Here is a 13,985-nt window from a genome sequence, read left to right as displayed (position 1 = left end):
GAACCAATTCAAAAGAGGGAGTTTTGTCTCTCAACCACATATTTCAGACACATCACACTTGCCCAAGTCAAAGACAGAGAATCAAGAATGTGTCTGCTTTGCACTTGTGATCAATTCCTTTAAAACAATTTGCACTGAGAAAGCATCAGTAAAATTATATGTATTAGAATGTGTACTATTTTCTTCTATTTCTGAATCAAAATGGCAATGATGGAGCCACTGGCTAAATCAAACACTGAAAAGAATCACTCAGCAATTAAAATGAGACAACATATGGATCAAAACCAATTTACTTCTCTTAAATCCTAGAATACATAGATAGAGCCATATTTCCAACAAAATACTAATCATTTTACAATTAAGGTATGGAATGAGGCATTACATCTCTCAATAAAAGGAAGAGTGGGCAGAGGACTACAATGCTAACACCAATCCTAAGAATCACATGAGAGATATTATTCTGTGGACATCTGCTGCATAAATAAACAAGTCTGATCACAGCACATAAATACACAGGAGAAAGAAAATACAGGTGTGTGATATGCAATGTTGGACTAGAATAAAGTTTTCAACCATCTTTCAGGCAAAAATTCAAGGTGCTTTAAATATGTTGTAAAAGGTTGCATGAACTGGTTTTTTTCCCCTTATAGGAAATAAAACCAGGACAGTCCCACCCTTCGTTCCAGTACAATACATTATCAGCAAAAATTAAGAGTCCATTTTCCAGTTCATCTGTTCTATAAAATATATCTATAAGTGTTGACTAAAGGCTCTTAAAGGACTCATACTTCTATTTAATAGCAGATCAAGCCGGGCAGAGTTAAATAATTACATAATTCTATTATATAAAAGCATGTTGGATGTGGCATGCACAGAAAATCATGTTCGTGTTGTTATGCAACTCCCTGCCCCCCAAATATTTTAATTCTGCATAGGTTCACTGAAGGAATGTTTGTTTGCTAGATGTTATCTATGCAGACTTGCAATTCTCATGCAGAACGAAGGTAAGGATTTGTCCTAACAAGCTGTGCATGTTATGTGACTACATTTGAGTTCTCCACTTCTCCATTTGGGAACACAGACCACTCAAGAGGCACATTAAGATTCACTGCAAAACACTGTAAAATGGACTTTAAAGACCTCATTCATACTAATTTTGGATTTATCTCCTTGGACAGACAGGCGAGTGAAAGGGGCTGCTTGCATTTAGTGCACTTTGAATACTTTGAAAAACACTAACATAGACAAGTAGTTTTAAAGAAGGCATTCCTTCAATTCCCTCCCCCCCCCCAAATAGTGCTAAGACCCACCAATTGGATTTGTGTGTCAGATCTCTTAGCATGTCACAGAAGGGTTACTATCACCTCCCCATCCTGGTCAGGGTTTCCTTGAACAACTTGGGGTTGTTTATTTTGCCACACTTCATCTTCACAGTCTGCGTATTGTTACACACCCAGACTGAAAAGCGATGCTGGGCAAGCCCAACCAAGCGCCCAAAGAGCCATAAGTCGCATGCGTGTTTTTTTACTCCTTCGCTTTAGCCAGGTAGTCAGCCAGTTTGGTGATGCCTTCTTCTTGCTGTTCAAGAAGGTCCAGCACAATGCCCATGGGAGTCTTCTTCAAGCCTATGCCTTCCATCTTGTTCTCCAGTTTGTTCTTGATGTTCCGAAGCCTCAAGGAAGCATGGACAAACATCACTGGGGGGGGGGGGGAGCAAAAAAGCACCACATTAATATCCAACAGATATTGTCCACTTCATACCTACATGGGGTGCATGTTCTATTACCATCGGCTCCAAGAGCGCATTCTGTCTGCCGATACTGCCCAGCCATAATGACTCTGGGAAGCTTCTGATCGTAGTACAATGGCAAATAAAAACCAATGTCACTTATTATATTACTGCCCTGTGTGATCTCTATGATCTGCTGAGAGAGGCTGTCATGGTCTTCTTGGTGGTGGCACCTTCATTATGGAACCACTTCCCCTCTGAACTTAGGAAAACATTGATATTAATGATATTCCAGTGCTCATTAAAAATACATTTAATGTATTTTTGGGCTGGTGCTTCATTCCAGCAGGTTTTATCATCAGCACCACCACCATCATTATTATCATCACCACCTTCTTCTTCATCTACTACTACTACTAATACTGCCTGGGGCTACCAGCTGTATTTTTATGCTGTATGGCAATTTTAATATTGATGTTGCTTAAACGGCTGTACATTGCTTCGAGACTGAGGCAGTAAGCTCAGAAATATTTCTACAAATAAAAGGTATGTATTGGCTTCTCATTATGATTGTTAATGAGAAAAAAATTCCTACCAAGGTTGGCATTTAATGTTCATAACAAAACAAAACAAAGCAGCAAAAGGAAAAGCTGCTTCAAAAACAAGCAGACTTGCACTCACAGAACAGAGGAAACGTAATTCCGAACATGAACACCATGACACCCCCGAAAAAGGAGATCAGAAAGTAGCTCAACAATATGATGGCGACGACGAAGGCAGCTGGATAGTGCTTCTTAAACCTGCCAATGAAGTCTTTGTTGTGCGATGCCCACACAAATGCTGTGAACACCAGGACCACAACAGCAGCACCGAGGATCATGCTCAGTGGATTCAGAAATCTGCAGAGACAAAAAGGTACAAACGCCCTCAAAGTCTTCCAAATGTTACTCAAGCATTTTTTTCAACATAAAGACATTTTGCATGCATCTTCCTGTATCTACTAATCACCCTATGTTTCTGGAGTCAAGTCTAAAAGGAATGAGGGGGCAGGTTTGGCCCATTAACAGTGGCTAAATTATTCATTTGTAAAGTACTGTAGTAAAATTGCAGCACCAATATACCTGTGAAAGGGTTAGACGAGGGAAAGCGATTGAACTATCCTTTTAAAAAACATGCATTTTATTGATCCTTATACCCTGCCTTTCCTCCAGGGAGCTCAAGAGGATATACCTAGGATTTTGGACTGCCTGCTTAGCTTCAGGGAAGGTGTTGCATCACATGCCTTCAAGACCACACCAAGCAGTTATGGCTGGATGCTCATCTCAAGATACTTCCTTCTCAAAGGCGGCACTTAACAGGGGCGGAAGCAGAAATACCGGGTAGTCTCCATCCTAATGGCATCCCAATAAGGAGTTTCCATTCACTTCTATGCAGGGGGAGGGAGCGCTGCATTTGGGAAAACTGCTGGATAGGAAGCTGTGCCTCTGACACAAACTCTCCTTAACTGGCAGGAATCTGGGAAGAGAACTCAGGGACTAAATACTGCATGCGAAGCAGACAGATGTGGGTCCAGGGCCGGCTCTAGGTATAGTCCCGGTGGTGTGGGGCGCCGCGCAGAAGCCATGCTGCACACTGTGAGGGCACCAGAGCAATCTCCATGCCTCAGCGCCAGGGCGCCCGACCTGCTTGAGACTGCCCTGTGTGGGTCAGCATCAAGAGATTATTGCAAGAAAGAGACAAGAATCCAGTCTCATCTACCCCACCAGGACAGACTTGCTAGTAAAAAATAAATATGTCCTCTGTAATAGAGACATAGCTTAAAAACAAACATCGCCTTTACCTTTCCACCCACCGCAGCATAAACATTGTATTCTATGACATCAGTGCCAGCCCCAACCTGGCTTTATTCTCTTACAAGACATGAACTCCAGATAGGTGGGTGGTGGTGCACTTGTCTGGTGGGGTGGTCTCAATGACATAGATCCCTCCTTGCCTCACCCGTCACAAGAAGTCAGACAAACCACCAAGGGTCAAGACGAAGTGCAGAGAACACACAGACCTGAATGGTACAATTCAAATAATTTCAAACTAACAGCTTGGCAGATGCCAACAAAATAAAATCAAGCGGGATGCAAAGAAAGTGCGGGAGGGTAAGAGGACACCCAAAGTTATCACAGTTGAAAAAGCTGAACTGGACAAACAACCACCATGCAGGTCTGTGACCCGGGGCTGAATCCAATGAATTTCCCCCAACCCTTTCTGGAACAGATGTGGGTGGGTGGGGGTATGGGGAAGTCGGTTCTGCTGTGTGAGCAGAACACATTTGCCTACAACCCACAAAACACACTGCTTTACATATAACCCAGAACTTTTACACATGCTAGATTTCAGCCCACTGCGTTTAGTATACCGGTCTGGTAAAAACCAGTGGATGGGCCACCCTCCTCACTCACATGCTTGCCACAAGCACAACACCCATCACAGAGGCAAAACTAAGCCACACAGAGCCGTGGGCTCACTGTCGGTCATCTGTACATTGCACGACCATGGATAAACTCAAATGGGTGAAGAAACCAGTCCTGGCCCAAGCCTGATTTGTGAATGGGTCCTTGTTGGCCTCCTCAATACCATGTTGCATAGCACTGCCTTGGGAAGTACATCTATAGTTTAATTCATGTCTATCGACACACAATTAATGTGCGCTAGTTTTACCATCTTTGCCAGTTAAATAAAATGGAGATGATACAACTGCTGTTAAAGAGCAGGAGACCTATCTTCCTTTCATCAGAGCTTCAGGTTGGGTTGCCCACCTGCTCCTGCTGCTCATAGGAACTCACGCATGGCGTACTAAAAACAGGCCGGGTCTGCTTGCTGTTTGCAGCGTCTGAGTCATTTCTGGTCAGCCACAAGCTATATTTAGAGCAAAACTTTCTGAACGTTCTGCCTGGAAAAAGTGAACAGTAACTCAAGGCGGACATCATATTGGCCGTCTTACTGCAATTGGGTTTTGTACTAGATTTTTGAGAGACAGCCTATTTTTATAGAAGTATGAAATAAAAATAAAAGTTATACACATTGCACTTGGTAACAGAATTGATTCCTACAGCAGTTAGTTAAGTGGTAGAACATCTATTTTGCATGCACGAGGTCCCAGGTTCAATCTCTAGGTAAGACTGGTAAATATTTCTGTCTAAACCTCTGGAGAGCTCCTGTCAGTCTGTGTGGACAATACTGTACTGAGCTAGATGGATCAGTGATCTGACTCAGTGTAAGGCAGCTCCCCATGTGCATGTGTGTGTCAAGCTTCCACTGGGCCTCAAGAGCTGTGTAGTACAGCCTAAACTGATTGTGGACCAGGTTCCCAACTTAAAACGTGAACTATTGTAGTTGTAGGCAAGTGATTTGAAGTCCTTGCTGCAATACATAGGGCAGGCAAGCCATCATATTTCAGACTAATTCAAAATTGTTTGGGGGAAGTGTTTAACATCAATCAACTGCCTGCCTTCTCTAGCACCCTTACTAGTATATGTGGCAAAAAACACTCAAATAATTTTATTCTATGCTGCTAAAAATCTCTTTGCAATGAACCAATACTCAAAAGTTCCAGTTTTCAAAGTAAATTGAGTTGGCTGAAAGCTGTTGAAAACCCAACTACAGGTGAAATTAAACACAAGGAAAGGTAAAGCGGATTCCCTAAAAAGGCAAGCGTGCAAGATTTGTTATATCTTTGTTACCTAGCTGGTTCTGCAACTATAAATGTCAGGTTCTGCTGCAGAACTCAATGTGCCATTTGGATCAAAATAAAGCATTGTTAACTGAGCTTCACTTTTTTTGGCTACAGGCTTTAGGTTAGATCCGGATCCAGTCGTGCACAGAGTAGAACCAGGGAAATCAATGGGACCTAAGTTATGTCTTGTTGATTTCATAGGTTATACTCAAGCATGAATGCGTCTGGATTCAACCCAATGGAAATTGTTGTTAATAGCCATGAATACTGTCTCCTAGAAGTGAGAGGTTAACAGGTCAAAAAGCAGACAAGGTGAGAAAAACTGGTAACTGGAAGTGTTAGTCTCTATGTCTACTAGAATCTTTATCAAGACATATTTTAGGCCTTTAATCTGTAACTTGAGGAAGCTTGTTTAAAACTGTCAAAAGCAGTGGTTCAGAAGTTTATAGCCTAGTGCAATAGCTTGTTTGCTTCTGTATCTGCATCAAATTGCAAAGCACTGAGAGGACAACTGGCAGTGGAACACAGTTAAAAGGGGTAAGAGGTTTGCCATAGTGATGAGAACAAGATGGCACATCAGTCATTAAATCATAAAACCAACCTTCACTGTCTACATGAAGGGCAGCTAACACGGTCCCTCCAGATTGTGTTGAACTACAACTCCCATCCCTAAGGGACACGGTCTGTGTCTAAACCACAGAGCCTAGGGCTTGCTGATCAGAAGGTTGGCGGTTCGAATCCCCGCGACGGAGTGAGCTCCCGTTGCTCAGTCCCAGCTCCTGCCAACCTTGCAGTTCAAAAGCACGTCAAAGTGCAAGTAGATAAATAGGTACCACTCTGGTGGGAAGGTAAACGGCGTTTCCGTGAGCTGCTCTGGTTCACCAGAAGTGGCTTAGTCATGCTGGCCACATGACCCAGAAGCTGTCTGTGGACAAACGCCAGCTCCCTCGGCCTATAGAGCAAGATGAGTGCCGCAACCCCAGAGTCATCCGCGACTTGACCTAACGGTCAGGGGTAAAAAGGTAAAGGGGCCCCTGACCATCAGGTCCAGTCGTGTCCGACTCTGGGGTTGCGGCGCATCGCTCTATAGGCCGAGGGAGCCGGAGTTTGTCCGCAGACAGCTTCCGGGTCACGTGACCAGCATGACAAAGCTGCTTCTGGCGAACCAGAGCAGCACACGGAAACGCCGTTTACCTTCCCGCCGGAGCGGTCCCTATTTATCTACTTGCACTTTGATGTGCTTTCAAACTGCTAGGTTGGCAGGAGCTGGGACCGAGCAACGGGAGCTCACCCCGTTGCAGGGATTCGAACCGCCGACCTTCTGATCAGCAAGCCCTAGACTCTGTGCATTAACCCACAGCGCCACCTGGGTCAAAGGTAAAGGGTAAAGGGGCCCCTGACCATCAGGTCCAGTCGTGTCCGACTCTGGGGTTGCGGCGCTCATCTCGCCAGTGAGTTAACTGAGTTAACCCTAACCTTTACCTTTACCTTACAACTCCCATCATCCCCATCCAGCAAGGACAGTGACAGGGGTCATGGAAGTTGCAGACCAGCAGCATCTGATGGCACCATATACTGCCTTATTAAACTGTTGAGCCCCAACATTTATGCCTGCCTACATCCTAAACTCAAACCATAGTCCAGCTAATTTCCCCATCTTTACAAGCTTTAAAGGAGACAAGCTAAGACCTAAGACCTCCAACACACTGCTCCCCAAGACCCAAAGCAGAAAGCAGGAGCTATCACTTTCTCTCTTCCACTGTGGTTGAGCCTGTTGAACAGATGTATATCTAGGTTACCATCTGCAATCTCATTTCATAGGATAGTCTGAGATTAGAAAGACTGAGAACTTTGTGCATTTTCCCTTAGCTGCTGCTGCATCCTGCTTATGCAAATGTCCCAAGGCAAATTCTCTGGCCGAGCATTTCAAGCACAACATGCATGAGTGTAGAGCAGGCACCCCCAAACTGCGGCCCTCCAGATGTTTTGGACTACAATCCCCATCTTCCCCAACCACTGGTCCTGTTAGCTAGGGATCATGGGAGTTGTAGGCCAAAACATCTGGAGGGCCGCAGTTTGGGGATACCTGGTGTAGAGAGTCCCTTCAAAAGCTTCATCCTGCAAACATTGTATGTTACTTCAGAATCTGTTCTGCCGCCTCCAAATTTATTTCTATTGAATAAACAATTACCGTATGTGGCCTTCATTGGACAAGAATAACAGCCAGCTGCTGACTAAGAGAAGTGCACATATTATATATTTGGAATAATTCTGAATACAAGGTAACACCCTAGAAAGTTCTTCTCTAACAGCAGGCGGTCAATGCTGATACCATCTTAGCTAAGGTGATAAGACAAGTAATCCATCATGTCTGAAGTGTGCTCTGAAGTCCTCCAAGTGGGAGTCATTAAATGCCACAGGTGGTATCAGGAGCTAGGTTAGTTATAGGATACACTCTAAATATAGCCCTCGTTAGAGAGATTTATTGAACGTATCAGACACCACCAGTATATGTGCAAGACATCTTGTAGCATGGTAGCACGGTGGTTATTTGAGGTTGGTGTTACTCAGACAACCTACAAAAACAAACTTGGGGAGAAGGTGATTAGTTCTTATTGCCAAGGAATAGGTTTTGTAGTGGTGGCAGGAATAACCAGGAAGTGTAAAGCACTCAATATAAATAGACCACTAAATGGATGCCTTAAGGTCTCATTGAGAGCTACAGGAAACAACCTTTGCCTGCTGGAAAGAAGTTGCACCCAGAAGAAAGCAGGTGGGGCGAAAAATAAAGAAGTGATCTACAGGCAAACAAATAATATACTCCACTATACAACCAAGCCAACAGAACATGCTTCCATTTGGAAGATTTGCTTTCCAACCATCTGCAGCAGAAGTGGAACAGTCTGTGGAAATCTTATTTCATACTCAAGTGTGTCTTGGTTGGGTGAACTGCAAGCAGGAAGTCATTGCATTAACTCAAATGGGCAGACTAAGCAATGCTGCAGGTGCTGGGATTAAGGACAATCCCAGAAGCTGGAAGCTTCCAATGCAGTCTTCGGAGATGTCGGTAAGAACAATTAGAGAAGCCACCAAACAAATGCAAAGCTGTAATGGAATAGATTTAGTAATAAAATTTCATCTTATCTATCACCACCAGGTAAGCACTGAGTACTGCATGCCTGATTATCAGATCCTTGCTCTTGTAGGAACTTCCAAGTAACAGACTCCCAGTGTGTTAGCAAGCTTGTATTCTCCAACAACTTGACACCAATGCCTGAAATACTTGGTTTTAAGAAGCTGGGAAGATTCATTCAGGGAAATGATAGGAGCACAGGATTCCATGTTCTGGGACCAGAAAGTAAGGCAAGTTGCCTCCTGAATTAGGAAAAAACCTTGACTGAAAGAGATAAAATTAATAGATCTTCCATATCACTATGTTTTTTTTAAAGTTTTGTTTCTGCAGCAGTACTATAGGAAAGGCTATGTTAAGTTTGGAAAGAATTGCCTTTTTGCAGACAGATAAAAAAATACTCCTACTTTGTTGGAAGGGCACAAAGAAGCATAGCACATTGCCAATGGCTGGCTGTTGAGAGTGCCAGTTAAAAGTTCAGTGATGAAATTGAAATGGACATAGGTGACCGGGGGTGGTGGTGTAGGGGACAGAGGGGGGAAAGAAAAACCAAGAACAGTAGACTAAAGATATGCCATACAAAATCTAATTCAGCCACCTGCTTGTGTCAGGCTAAATATAATGTGCTTCTTTGCACATGACCATTGTTGGTGGGGGCTCAACTGAATGTGATAATTTAAAACAAACCTGATAATGAAGGGCACTGCAAAACTATGAATGTACTATAAGTAAGACAGGATCTGTAAGAGAGGCAGTGCTTGAAACATGGCTACTTAAGCTATAGAAAAAACTCTAAGCAAAAACGAGACTTGCCACAGCATCCAACTGGAGTTTTATTCTTCACTGCCCTTCTTTCAGCTGCATACTATAACAGACAATGCTTAGCTTTAAGTACCAATTTTAAGTACGCTCCAGGCTTACTAAATGGTGATGTTGAGGACAGAAATATCTGATAAACCTCATAACTTAATTAGTTGAACTGTAAATGTTCCTCACTGGCTGGCCTGAGTTAAATGTTCACCAGGCTTAAGACGTCATGGAAAAAGTGAATTTTGAGGAGAGATTTGAAGGAAGAGATGTAAGTAGCATCACACAGGTGTTTGGGGAGGCAGTTCCAAGCATAAGGTGCTGCAAGGGTAGAGTAATTTGAGGGAGCAGGATACCCTCAGCTGGATGGAAGTGGTGGAGTGAAGGTCAAAGGAAGAATGTAAGAGGGGAGACAAGACGGTAAGGGCTTTGAAGAGGAGGGAAGAAGCCTGCAACGGATCCAGGAGCAGATATAAAGTCAATGCACAGATTAGAAGAGACACCATGTGATAAGAACAAGAGGAGATTTATTTTGGCTACAGAAGGCTGAGAAAGGAACACAACTTGGCAACAGACTGAACACAGAGGACAAAGAAGGAGACGAAACAAAGCCAAGGCTACATGCCTGTTCAACAGGGCAGATGATAACATGGTGTAAACTGATAAGAGTATTTGAAGAGAAGGAGAGTTGGAAGAGAATACTGAGTTGGAGATGACATATGTTCAAGAAACAACAAATGAGGCTAATGAAGTTACAGTTAAGGCACAGGATTGTCTATGCTGTATAAAATGAAAATTAGTTGCCAACACCACAGGTGGCTCTTCTTCACTCCCTGAAAGATCTTGCAGTGCATACAGCTAGCAACAAACAAACAAACATGAAAAGGAGAGCCAGAAAGATTCAACTATGGAAAAGCCTTAAAGCATGCAACCATATAAATTAAGATGCAAGCTCAGCAATGGTAAAATAAATGGTGCTCTGTATTACTCCATGAACCTTGCATCGGATTATTAATAAGTGACTTGGAGCAGCTTGCAACTAGGTTTTTTTTTAAGCTTTTAAGTAAATCTGAATGGAACAATCTTCCAAGCAAATATGTTTTGGATAATATTTTGAAGGGGAAATCTTTTTTTCTTGTTCTCCACTAAGCAGACACACTGGACATGGCCCCTTCTCCACCTATTCCCAATTACCACAGGTAATTAGTACAGGTGTGAGGTTGCCTAGATTTATTGAGATATATAGCAGAATACAAATATTTATATAAATTATTTTCATCATGGAAGGAAATGTTTTTCATTATGTACAGAAAGCCATCAAATGAAAATGGAATGGATGAGAGCCCTTAAACCTGCATCAAGAGGCCATAATCAGTTAAATAAGCCCTGTGCTCAATGCCATGTTCCAAACATTTGGCCATGCCAATTAGCTTCCAAGCAGAATTACTTCCTTCCATTCTATAGGGTAGGCATAGGCAAACTTGGCCCTCCAGATGTTTTGGGACTACAACTCCCATCATCCCTAGCTAACAGGACCAGTGGTCAGGGATGATGTGAATTGCAGTCTCAAAACATCTGGAAGGCCGAGTTTGCCTATGCCTGCTATAGGGTCTTTCTCTAAAAAACACAATATCCACCTCTAGGGAATAAAGGAAAGTCCCGTTTGTTTCTGACTATCTGTTGGAAGCATCAAGGAACAATTATATGCCTTTTCTCACTTTTAGCATGAAGAAAAAGACCCAGTCTGTAAAAGGATTTGCAAGTGTAACTAACAAAGGTTGATGAGTGCAGCCTAAATCTAACACCAAGCCAAAATGGCAGACAGTTTGCTTTTTCTGTTCTTTCATGTTTCAGGATTCAAAGGAGACTGAAGAAGGATTTCCTGTGTGGTTTTGCTCAGATTTTTCTTATATTTTCTTATATTCGCATGTTCTCTTCAAAAAAAGTGTTTTGAGTATCATATAAAGAATTCCTTCGTGGTTTTTTTAAACACACACACTTGTAGCCGTAAAATCTCAGTGATGCTCTAAAGCAGCCTGTACTACAACTCCCATCATCCCCAACTACAGGCCCTGCTGGTGGGGTGAATGTAGTCCAAAACATGTTACTCCTCAGAGAGCTTTTCTAGCAAGGGGAAATGTTAAACATTTAGACTCTAATTTAGACTATTAATGATAATAGACTTAAGAGAAAGCAAGTGAGCCTAATCTCAGTTTTCGCATTCTACAGCTTCTGCAGATTGAAGATATCATTTATTTCACCTTTACCATGACAGGAATAAAAAACCCTGGTCAGTGAAAATCTGACTCACTTAATCAGACTCTGAGGACAATGAGTAAGGGAAGCAAGAATCACTCAGCTATGTTTTTGCTTTCTAACACATAAATCATTTAACAGAAGCTTCTAGCTCTCATGAGTGCAGCAGAGGCCAAATGGATGAGTCACTAGACTGCCAAATTTTCAACCAACATTTCAGAACCTGTCATGTGAGTGAGGGGCAGACTCATGACTAGTTCAAAATGACAAGGCCACATTAATCGTTTGGAAACATGGGAAGTCTTCTCTTTCCATTCAAGTCCTCCAAAGAAGCCAGGAACAAACTAGTTTCTAAGGATGAAATGCCATGTGGCACAATCCAGCAAGCATGACTCATGTAAAGAAATTGCAGTTAGTTTTGAATACCAACGCCCATCAGTTTAGGCCTGAAATACATTATCTCTCTCCATATAGGAGAGCAAGCACCAAGACTTATCAAGGTTTTCCAAAAACTGTCTCAAAGAAGGGAAGATTTTAGTTGGGCCAAAATGAATGATAGGCATGGGGAATATAAGGACTAGGAGAGTATCTGAGGATTTCTTCAGTAGGTTTATAATACTATGGGGATAGGTGGGAACAATGAAAGAGCACCATTTCTTTTATTTCTTTAAAAAGTGAAAGAACCAGAACTAGGTTGAAAAGTACTTCACATTTAACCCAATTCACCCCCAAAGAAGCAAAAATAAAATAAAAATAAAAGTGCATTTCTCAACAGGGTTAACAAGAATAGTTGCAAAATACCAATTTCCCACAAACAATGGGTCATATACACATAGCACTGACTTCCAGAATATAACAATGTTATAATTGTATTCAAGGCACGGCAGAGGGGTGGCACAGAAACACCAATATTTCTTCCTGCATAAACACAGTCTTAATGAATTAGCCCTGGTGATTTCATGATCCAAATCTAATAGAAGTGTAGGTTTCACTTTTGAAAAGGTACATTCAACAGGGAAGACGCCTACAGCTACATTTTGAAGGAGAGAAAGGAAATCAACTCAGGAAGTTACAGTTAGCCAACGGCACTGAAGAAAGCACCTGCCCTGTAGGGCTAAAACAGCACTTTAATGCAGGATTGCTCTATGCAGGGCATTTTGCGATACATACAGCGGATTTGCTACCGTCTTGCTCACAGCTCAGCTACCTCCATCTTAAAACCAGAGAGCGAAGCAATGCGCATCCGGTAACGTATGTTATTTAGAAGCTTCTCCACAAATACGAATGCGATGAAAAGCAAACAAGGAGGCCCAACACAAACCCATATACCTCTTCTCAGAAGTAAGCCCCATTAAGTTCCATGGGAATTTATTCAATTAGTATGTACAGGGCCGCAGCTTGCAAGCGGTAGTTTGCTACCCTCAGAAGAGAAAGGGAGAACGGAAGCTAAAATGCTCTATTGCTCTGCTAGAGTTGCCTGCGTCAGGGTCAGGAAAGGTGTGCGTCCCCGCTCCATCTTTGCAGCGGAACGCGCCCGCGCTTACCCCACTATGGAGATCACGGTAGCCGCCACTACCAGGTAGTTGGTCTGGTAATAGAGCAAATTGCTGACCACCCTGTTGTTCCATTTGGAAATGTCTTTGAAATCCGGCAAGGCGAAGCGGTCGTGGCCCGGAATGAAATCGTCCCAGGATCTCAGCGGAGCTACTTGCACGTCCATAATGCCTCTCCCATCCGGAACCCTGCAGCAGCGGCGGCGGCGCTACGTCAGCAGGGCGGCCTTAAAGGGTGGCAACGCAGCAACCAGCTGACTTGAGTTGCATTTCTGGTTGACTGCAAAGCAGAAAGGGGGAAAAAGGCAGCTGCGGGAGGGCGGATTTTATCTTTCACAAAAATCCCAGTTTGCAAATTAAGATGCAAAATTTGCAATGTATATAGTTCAAACAATAGCTACTTTTAAAAAGCTGAGGTCAGTACAGTAGCTGTCTCCTTGAACACCGTTGTAAGACCCTGCCAGATATCTATATCTATTGCAAGGTTGCTGGTTCACAGCGCAGTGCTATGCATGTCTACTTGCAATTTTAAGAATTTGTGCCTCCACTTTCATTTCCACCCGCATTTTGTTTTGTTTTTAGTGTAAGCCGCCTGCTGATAGGGCTAGTTTACTCACAGGCTTTGGTAAGCGGCTCTGAGAGCATTTTTGGCTAAGGGATGGGGTATAAAGGTGCTAAATAAATTTATTTAGAACTGCACTTTCTAGCTGTAATAACACACGCTTGCCTGAGAGTATGCCCCATTTAGATCAGTGTTTCTGAATAGAACTGCACTGCCACTAG

The 13,985-nt window shown here is 42.9% G+C and overlaps 1 protein-coding gene across 1 annotated transcript; it reads right to left on the bottom strand.

The window, feature by feature from the left end:
• Positions 1 to 278: 278 nt before the first annotated feature.
• On the bottom strand, positions 279 to 13,422 carry ARL6IP5 (ADP ribosylation factor like GTPase 6 interacting protein 5). The gene is made up of 3 exons (XM_035106685.2): positions 13,194 to 13,422; positions 2,411 to 2,628; positions 279 to 1,697 (listed from the first exon to the last, which is right to left on the bottom strand). The coding sequence occupies exons 1-3, from the start codon at positions 13,367 to 13,369 to the stop codon at positions 1,525 to 1,527; spliced, it is 567 nt and encodes a 188-aa protein (XP_034962576.1). The 5' UTR covers positions 13,370 to 13,422; the 3' UTR covers positions 279 to 1,524.
• Between the last annotated feature and the right edge of the window lie 563 nt (positions 13,423 to 13,985).

This window comes from Zootoca vivipara, chromosome 2, assembly GCF_963506605.1.
Source record: "Zootoca vivipara chromosome 2, rZooViv1.1, whole genome shotgun sequence".
NCBI lineage: Eukaryota > Metazoa > Chordata > Lepidosauria > Squamata > Lacertidae > Zootoca > Zootoca vivipara.
This window is presented reverse-complemented; position numbering and strand designations above follow the sequence as displayed.